The sequence below is a fragment of the Lycium barbarum genome, chromosome 4 (assembly GCF_019175385.1).
Source record: "Lycium barbarum isolate Lr01 chromosome 4, ASM1917538v2, whole genome shotgun sequence".
In the NCBI taxonomy this organism is placed as follows: Eukaryota; Viridiplantae; Streptophyta; class Magnoliopsida; order Solanales; family Solanaceae; genus Lycium; species Lycium barbarum.
The window spans coordinates 104,976,809-104,986,263 of NC_083340.1; the positions used below are offsets into that span (position 1 = coordinate 104,976,809).

Consider the following 9,455-nt stretch of genomic DNA (forward strand, 5'->3'; position numbering starts at 1 on the left):
GTACTATTTATCAGCTATCAATATTTGATTATAAATATCACTCCAGTCATCCTTATTTATTTGATGATATTTAATTGAACACAAAGTTTGAAAATGAAAGGAAAAAAGCGTTTGCAATTTGTTAGGTAAAATAAGTTATAAATATTTGTGTTACTACAAATCTTTGTAAAGTTGAATTGAATTGAGTACTACATATAGAAAAATATCGTTCTTTTTAAAATTGATTAATAAAGATTATCACATATATAAATTGACACCGAAGAAGTAATGACTAATGAGGAATAATAAAATTTATTTTTGCGTGTTTTGAGGTAAATTGAAGTATCACATATATAAATGGACACCGAGAAATAAATAAATTCTAAATTTGCATAAAATTAAAATTATGAAGCACGGGCTTCGATATCTAGTTTAATGAGAACGATTGCTGCATCTAAGGATGACGAAGAGAGCCGGGTTTGCTCAAGGCAGTTCCCAGGTATCATGATGAAATACACCAACATTGAGATAGTACATTCCTAGGTCAGAAACCTTCTGATCCTCATTCCCTTGTACTAGAATATGCACAATATGAAAAAAAAACATCAAAATATATTTCACCACAGAATACATGTCAAAAGACAATCAGCAATATATATTCCACATGTATGATTTTACTCCATACCGGGTTTCACAAAACATTAAAGCTGAATAGGTAACATGGGCCCAAATAAACTCTTTCCATGTTTCTCAAGCAAGAGTTTAAGCAAATAGACACCCTGAAGAACTTGGTACAGATACTAGATTGCAAGGACTAGATCAATATCAAAACATGATTTCAAGCTTCAACTCTAGAGAATTAAGATCAAAGAATTGCACATATGAGAAACACAATAGTGAGCCAGGAACCAACAGCCAAATCCCAGAAGATGCTGATGAGTGATCCTTACTTCAAACAAGTTGGAAGAGTTATCCCATGACAGACGAAAGCCAAAACAACATATATTATCACGAGGAGAAGGAATATTAACGCAACCCTGTGAAAAATCAGATATATAAGTATTCTCTCAAGATCACAAAGAAACATAAACAAGAAAACTTGAAGCTGGAGTAGTGCGCAATATCCTAATCATACTAGTAAATCACAGGCCACTTAAGGATAAAGCAACAATGATTTTCAAGAGAATGACCATAGTAATACAGATATGCAATCTATCATATGCATTAGAGCTACTTCACAAATCACACACCATTAGAACAATCCTGAGATCCACATAAAGCAGCTAACGTTAGCAGTCACAATGTAGTATAACAAGCAGAGGCGGAGCCAGGATTTGAGATTTGTGGGTTCGGAACTTTAAGGCAGGACAACGACCTCAAGCTAATATATAATAACCGGCTAACCGCCAAACCAACGAAGGATTACCGTACTCAATATATATTTAATGGAAAAGGCTCAAATATGCCATCGAACTATCAAAAATGGCTCATTTATGCCACTCGTCAATAGTTTGACTCATTTATGCCGTTGAACTATCAGAAATGACTCATTTATGCCACTCATCAATAGTTTGACTCATTTATGTCATCACCCGTTACCAAAATGACTCATCCATGCCATTTTTCATTAACACCGGTTTTACAATACCAGATATGACATATGGCCTCCAACTAGATTATGGTTGTGGGTGGGTAGGGTGTATGGGTCGAATTTTTTATTAATTTGGGATTTAAAATTGGGTTGGTTTAATTAAACGATGGAGACCTCTAATTGGAGGCCACATGTCATATCTGGTATTATAAAACCAAGCGTTAATGATAAATGGCATGGATGGGTCATTTTGATAACGGGCGATTGCATAAATAAGCCAAACTATTGATGAGTGGTATAAATGAACCATTTCCGATAGTTCGATGGTATAAATGAGCCAAACTATTGATGAGTGGCATAAATGAGACATTTCTGATAGTTCGATGGCATATTTGAGCCTTTTCCGTATATTTAAAAAAGCAATGAACTACTTAAGCACTATATAAATATAAACAGTAACGTTTTACTTTTTCTAATTGTAAATTTTATGTTTTGATTTTTTAAAATAATTTTTTTAAGAAAAAGGCTATATATATTCTGAGAAAAACGTACAGGGATGAAGAAACTGTTAAAGTTTTCAAAAAAGCTTTACGTTTTCTTCGCAAAAATACAAAAGGAAAGTGCTTAAAATGGGTTTCGAACCAACAAACTCGTGACACAAGGACCTTCCTAGACACCTTACCGCTGAGCCAACTGTTTGTTTTTGTATATAATCACACCTAATATTCATATATTCTTACTAAAATTTCTAATGCAAATATCAGGTCTACGCAAAAGTTACTGGGTTCATCCGAACCCTCATGTTACACTGTAGCTCCGCCCCTGATAACAAGTGGCACTAGGGATTGCCTCTCTTTTTTTTTCCCCCCTTTTCTTCTGAAGGGAATTAAGTACCTCACACATGCCATCCCAATGTGTTTGAAGTTGAGCTTGAACCCCTATCCGAGAAAAGATATGACTCCATTTAGATATCCCAACTCCTTCTCCCCCCCCCCCCCCCTCCCCCCCCCCCCCCCCCCACACACACACAAAGAAAAAGTTTTAAAAAGGGAAAAGAAAGAGCTCTTATTTAAGTTACGTACGTGAGCTTGACATTTCTCCACCATACTGTGCTTCTGAAGCGCCGAGCTTGCTTCCTGAATCGGAAAGAGTTTCCTTGCATATTAGCAGTTTTATCAACCAACAACTCCAGGCAGTCACCTCTCTCTAGAACTTTATCAATATTCTCAATCATGACATTACGCACCTGTTACATCCATGGAATATCCTCAAACTTCTCAGTAAATGACAAAATAAGGCTGCTAACAAATGATTAAACACAATTTCTAGCTTTTATTGAGAGACGTATGACGTTGCAAAGATCTTTGAATCAGTGCAAGTCATTAATACAAAGAAAGTGAGATCTAAAAGGAATACAATAAGACTGATCGATAATCTCAAGGGATTTAAACACTGCCTAAAACTGATCACTTCTCCCATTTCAATCTGCGTGGCATTGTTTGACCGGATATGAAGTTTAAAAGGAAGAAAGACCTTTGATCGATAAATATGTATAGACTAACCGAAGTACTCTTGTACCAAATAATTTGTTCGTTTATCTAGTGGAGCTTACAACAAGTCATATCAAGGGTGAAATGAGAATATTTAATTAAAGAAAGGTGCCAAAAATTCTGGATAGACAGAAAGGAAAGAGTGCCAAAAAAATTGGGACAGAGAGTGCTACGTTTCCCGTGGTGCTGATAAGGTGCCGTCACAATTTTGTTGAGGCATCTAAAAGTGAGCAACTATATTCACAGGTGCATGCCTCTTCAAATTGAAGAAAATGTAGATTTCAACACATCTGTTATGTACATTCAACTAGCACATTAGCTACCTCAAAAATATATGGGAACTGACCTGACTCATTTCGCCCTTTAGCCTGTTTATTCTGTCTGCATTTGGATCACTAGAGTAATATTCAATTTGCTGGCTAAGGACCCTTGAGAATTCATCATTCATGGCATAAGCTTGTGCAGAGAGAACAGCCCGACCATAGGTCCTCACAAATCTTTGGTGAATTTCTTCAAGGAATGCAAAAGGGATTCTCCCTGTAAGGAGTATAAACAGTAAAATATCCATGGAGGATGACAGTCTTCTGAACTAACAGCCAAAACTACAAAATGAATTTGTCCTAATGCAGTAATATTACATTAGATTGGTTATCGGGAGTCCTTTCATTCTGATTAGAAACTTGAATGTTCAAATAACATTAAGTGTAAAATTTAGAGAACTTTTATTTGTCAAAAATCCATATTTTCCTTTAAAAGACTGATTATTTAGTATTGAATCGAAATATACCAGAATAAGGAAGAACTAGGCTCATATAGCTCCAAAATAATTTGGACGTGAAGCAGTTGATTCATTGACAATATCAATTGCACTACCTAAAACATTCTAACCACCTAGGTTGCTCGGACTCTTTACGAAGCCAAAAGTAGTGCATTTTTGGAGGATATTACACAGGTACGGCAATACTTTTGACGAGAGAAGCAGATAGGACAAAAGCCTTCTCTTTCCGTCCCTTGAGCAACATAGCTTATAACCACACTAAATTAAACCTCTGATGATGTCTAAATGGTTTTCTTAGAAAATTACCCAAAATAAAAAATACAGTACTTAATATAGAGAAAGATTACAATGCTGAAGTACACTTTTTTAAGACTCCATCATCACAAAAAGAATGACATGATTCAGATGACATTAGAGTTAGTACTTATAAATATGAATTTCTTTTTTTTTTTCAATAAAATTAAGATATTCAGAAACTACATAAATAAAATGTTACCATAAAAATTATTTGAAAACCATTTCAAAATCACAGGAAAGAACTTTTTAACTCCCAAAATATAATAGTGTCCTTTAATATTTTATATTTTTATTTTGGGTGTAGAAGTTTTGGCAAGGTCTCAGTACAATCCAAAATCTAGCCAACGGAACAACATTTATTTGCGCGGATTGTCCTTCAAAGGCACTGGTCTTTAATTTTTGCCCCTCAAATTGTTTGTCTTTAATTTTTTCCCTTCGCCTAAAAATCCATGAGTTTTGGATTCGAACCCCCACTCAGTAAAAAAAATTTTAAAAAAATTCGCAAGACAAAAATTTGGATTCGCAAGGCAGAGTTTTGAATTCAAAGTTTCAAACTCTACCTTGCCTTATGCCTGAAGGCAAACTCTGCCTTAAGGTAGTAAACTCTGTCTTATAAGGTAGAATTTGCTACCTTAAGGCAAACTCTGCGTTATAAGGTAGCAAACTCTGCCTTAAGGGAGAGTTTTGCCAACCTTAAGGTAGAATTTTACAGGCAAATTCTGCCTTAAGGGAGAATTTTGCCTGCCTTAAGGTAGAATTTTACAGGCAAATTCTGCCTTGCGATTTTTTTTTTTAATAATTTTTTACTGAGCAGGAGTTCGAACCAGGAACCCATAAATTTTTGGGCGAAGGGCCCTCGAATAAGGGCAATCATGCAAATTGCCCAGGGAATGACTCTTTATTTTGGATTCAAATTCCCGGCAATTAATCGAAAATTAAAACATTCTTTGAATTTCAAAGTCAATTACACCCGAAGTTTTTTATTTTCTTTTGGTTGGCAGTCTTCATAATTAAATTGAACAAAAAGCAACTTGAAAAATATACTCCTCTTTTCAATTTGTTTGTCTTACTAAGAATGTCTCTAATCTTTTTTGCAATTCTTTAATTCTATGTTTAGAACAACAAGATTAAAGGACATTTTGATACTTTCAATGCATCTTTAATTTAAGACAACAAAATTTAAAAATGTTCTTTACTTCCTTAAAATCTATATTAAAGTCAAAATCAGAAAAACAAATTAAAGGAGAGATAGTATAAAACATCAAATTGATTAATCCTATATTACCTAAAAGAAAGAAGTTAGAAAAGGCTTACTTCCGGCAACCTCATCAGCCATACAGAGAACAGTGAGTCCATCAGTACGTTTAACATGGAAAATATAGCGATCTTGTGAATAAGAAACATTAGAATCATTATTTCCTGGTATTTTCTCCAATATCTGCCTCGCTATTGCACTAGCGTTTGTCGATGTAGCACTGTGTTCCGCCAATACCACCGATCCCCTCGCTACCAGTGCATACAATATCGCCATTTCTCCTCTGAAAAATTGCCGAAAAATATAATTATATTAATAATGTGAAAATGTCGTATGATTGTACTTGTATATATCTGATTGGATCAATCACTATCAAAGAGTTTGAAATTGAATAAATTAGGAGTAAATGAATTAATTGATGTACTACTATTAAAAAGTGATGAGTGGGGCACGTGTGCAGGAAAAGATTTGCCCCTCATATTTGAAATCTTTAAGTTTTGCTCTTCGGTTAAACTCCATGGGTCCAGGTTCGAACTCCCACACAGTTAAAATTTTAAAAAAAATTCGCAAGACAGAGTTTAAATTCGCTATGCCCCCACCGACATACACTTGTGAAGGAATTACCAAAGTTATGTTGGACCCGGCATGCTTATGCCTTATGGGCAGACTTGACATAAGTATGCCGGGTCCGGCATAACTTTGGTAATTCCTTCACAAGTTTATGCCGGATCCGGCATAAAAGTTTGCCCATTAAAAGTATGCTCCCAATGGCATAAACCTGTTAAGGAATTACCAAACTTATGTCGGTCACGGCATACTTATGCCTTATGGGCAGACTTGGCATAAGTATACCGGGTCCGGCATAACTTTGGTAATTCCTTCACAAGTTTATGCCTGGTCCGGCATAAAAGTTTGCCCATTAAAAGTATACCCCCACCGGACGAGGGTCCCTAGGAAGAATTTCATTGTCCTCCTTCTAATATTATTACAGAACTAAAAGGCTTCATGGTAAAAACTTTATGCGTGGCTTCTTCCACTCATCGTCATGCAAATGCTTTCAACAATTATCATAGTGTTAATACTCATGAAAAACTAGGCTTAGATATAATGGAATAAAATCACGACAACTACTCTTTTCTAACACTATCCCATAATATATTAACAAGAGCAGTTATAATATATCCAATACAGGAAATGTAGCAAAGAAAGTCTTAGGCCACATTGACACAAAAACCACTTGAATTTTAATAGAGCATTTTGATGTCACTAAAAATCTGTAAAAAGTTGACATGAGATCTCAAAGTTATGCCGGACCCGGCATAAACTTATGAAGGAATTAACAAAGTTATGCCGGACCCGGCATACTTATGCCGAGTCTGCCCATAAGGCATGAGTATGTCGGGTCCGGCATAACTTTGGTAATTCCTTCATAAGTTTATGCCGGGTCCGGCAGACACGCGACCCCAACCTTGCTTTGCAGTTTTCTTTTTTAATTTATGCTTGAGCGGGGGTTCGAACTCAGAACCTCATGATTTCTGCGTGAACGCTCAGTGTTGCAATGCGAAGGGAAAAAATTAAAGACCAGCAATATGAAGAGCATAATTTAAAGACCACAAATATGAGGGGCAAAATTTAAAGACTACCCAAAAGAAGGGCAGTCCGCGCAAAAAAATGAAAAGAAGAGGATGATTCATTGAATGCTGGATCTTAGGCCGGGGGCCCGGCCCCCGGGGGAGAGGGGGGTTAGGGAACATTGACCCCCGCTTTTCACATACCTTTTCGGGCTGTCAAATTAGTACTAGTACTACCTCATTACTGAATTTAAAAGTTGCAAGCCATTTATCTATTAAATAAATAAATGCATTTCCTTTTTATCTTTGAGGATTTGATTGAGAGAAAAACATCCGTAGCAGTGTGAACCTAAACCAATTAAGTTTTTACTATTTGACTATAGATCAAATTTCAATTAATTTATGATTTTTAAAGGTATATAAGGAAATTATGATAGCTCAATTAATTCGGTACTCGCTCCGTTCATTTTTATTTGTCGTTTATACTAAATATAATTATTCATTTTTACTCGTGCAGTTTAGAAAATCAAGAGAAAATTTACCATTTCATACTTATTTTACCTTTATTATTAAATATTGGGTTGGCAAATTCAAAGAAATTTTAATAGTTACATAACTTTTAAAGCATATTTCTTTTAATCATTAAGTCACTTAGAAATAAATAGAGGTGACATTCTAAAATTTTCATTATATTTTTGACTTTTTAATAATCGTATCTAGTCAAAATATGACATGTGAAAATGAACGGCGGAGTACATGATTTCTAATCTTATTAGTGATGATCGCTTTTGGTTTAGAAAATGATGGCAGGTATATGCCCCCGATCCGAGTAAACTTTTTCCCCCTATTCTCATTCCTAAAGACCAATCACATTTTATATTACACTGCAATTATAAAACTTCCCTCAAGACTTTTTGTGCCATTTGGCTTTCCTCTATTGTTACTTTTGGGCAGACCAACTAACTACTACACTTCTTTTTGCAGTCTGGATGATGCTGTTACGACACATTTTCATGTACTAGCAATATATGCCCGTGTGATATATGGATCGAACATATTTATTTATTTTAATTAACCAATCTTTAAGATTTATATTTTGAAAATAATTTGTAAAAATATTTTAATTGTTGTTATATATACAAAATGTATTTTAGGTACCATCACTTTAGTTGTAATTAAAAGTCTTTGAGATAGAAAGAGTCGGACTTATTTTTATCATTATCATGACAATGAAAGTTGTTCGTTGATGTAAAAGAAAATAGTAAGAATATGAGAGAAAATTAATATTTTAATTCTAAATTTTTTCTTTTAAATTCTTTAATATTTTATATGTATACCGACAGGTTAATATCCATTTCAATTAAGTAATTGTTCAGATCTAAACATAAGAACCATTTTGTTGTATATATTGGATTAAAATATTTTTATTAAATTAATTAAAAAATATATTATAGTTTTTTATATTAATTGTTACAAAGAAATCAAAATTAGAAAGATATATGTTATATGATTAATCAAGACTTTTTAATTCTGAAATGAAAATATAAAGTAATACATTTTATAAATGTAAAGAAACAATAATCAGAAACTTCAATGGAGAGTAAATAAGTAAAGTATTGACAATGAAGGAAAATAGGGATAAATGTCACTCCCTCCCTTTACTTTTACTTGTCGACGTTAACATATCAAGGAAAAAAATTCTTCTTTTTATTTTACTCTTCACATTAATTATTCATTTTTAAATCATTTTCTGAGGCTATTGAGACTATATACTAATAAGTATGGATATTATGATATAATATATACTTTATTTATTAATTTTCAAAGAACGTGAAAAGTCAAAAGTGAGCAAGTTATGTGTAGGAGCATTAAAATAACTGTTGATACAAATTTGCATTGTTGTTGTTCGTCCTCTCTTCACGTTTAAAGTATTGACAAAGAAGGAAAACGGGGATAATAGAAATAGAAAAGAAGATAAATATAGAATAGAAAATTAGACATATATTTTTAGTAACGTGGCCAAGTAATATGGACGAAGGGAGTTCTCCATTTTTATTAATTCTTAAAGAACGTGAAAAGTCAAGTATAGTAATGTGGTCAAGTAATATGGGACGGAAGGAGCACTTCATTTATTAATTCTTAAATAACATGAAAAGCCAAAAGTAAACAAGTAAAAGTGCACGGAGGAAATAAATATGTGTCGGAGAATTAAAATAGAAGTGCACACGTGTATACATGAGAAGAGAATAAATATTCAGTACTATGACATATATCCACGTGGGATTTATTAATTCTCAAAGAATGTGAAAAGTCAAAAATGAACAAATTAAACTGTACTGAGGAAATATATTTGTGTAGGAGAATTAAAATTGAACTGCATATGTCTATACATGAGAAGAAAATAAATATTCAGCTAGATCATGAAAAATCAAAA

At 33.7% G+C, this 9,455-nt stretch overlaps 1 protein-coding gene across 2 annotated transcripts; it reads right to left on the minus strand.

Moving 5' to 3' along the window:
• Nucleotides 1–272: 272 nt before the first annotated feature.
• LOC132636177 (vesicle-associated membrane protein 711) lies at nucleotides 273–5,789 on the minus strand. 2 transcript variants are annotated; one of them, XM_060352900.1, is made up of 4 exons: nucleotides 5,510–5,789; nucleotides 3,467–3,657; nucleotides 2,653–2,816; nucleotides 273–554 (listed from the first exon to the last, which is right to left on the minus strand). In XM_060352900.1, exons 1-4 carry the CDS (start codon nucleotides 5,724–5,726, stop codon nucleotides 542–544), a joined length of 585 nt encoding a protein of 194 aa, XP_060208883.1. In that variant the 5' UTR covers nucleotides 5,727–5,789; the 3' UTR covers nucleotides 273–541. The 2 variants fall into 2 exon arrangements, with proteins under 2 accessions (XP_060208883.1, XP_060208882.1); XM_060352899.1 differs by lacking the exon at nucleotides 273–554 and adding an exon at nucleotides 572–1,016 and having other exon boundaries at nucleotides 5,510–5,779.
• Between the last annotated feature and the right edge of the window lie 3,666 nt (nucleotides 5,790–9,455).

What these genes read in the sequence shown, in the direction of transcription:
- LOC132636177 (XM_060352899.1), bottom strand. Translation starts at nt 5,726, where the DNA reads ATGGCGATATTGTATGCACTGGTAGCGAGGGGATCGGTGGTATTGGCG. An exon ending in TAAAGGGCGAAATGAGTCAG is followed by an intron (nt 2,817 to 3,466) that starts GTCAGTTCCCAT and finishes TGGATGTAACAG; the next exon opens with GTGCGTAATGTCATGATTGA. An exon ending in TGGAGAAATGTCAAGCTCAC is followed by an intron (nt 1,017 to 2,652) that starts GTACGTAACTTA and finishes GATTTTTCACAG; the next exon opens with GGTTGCGTTAATATTCCTTC.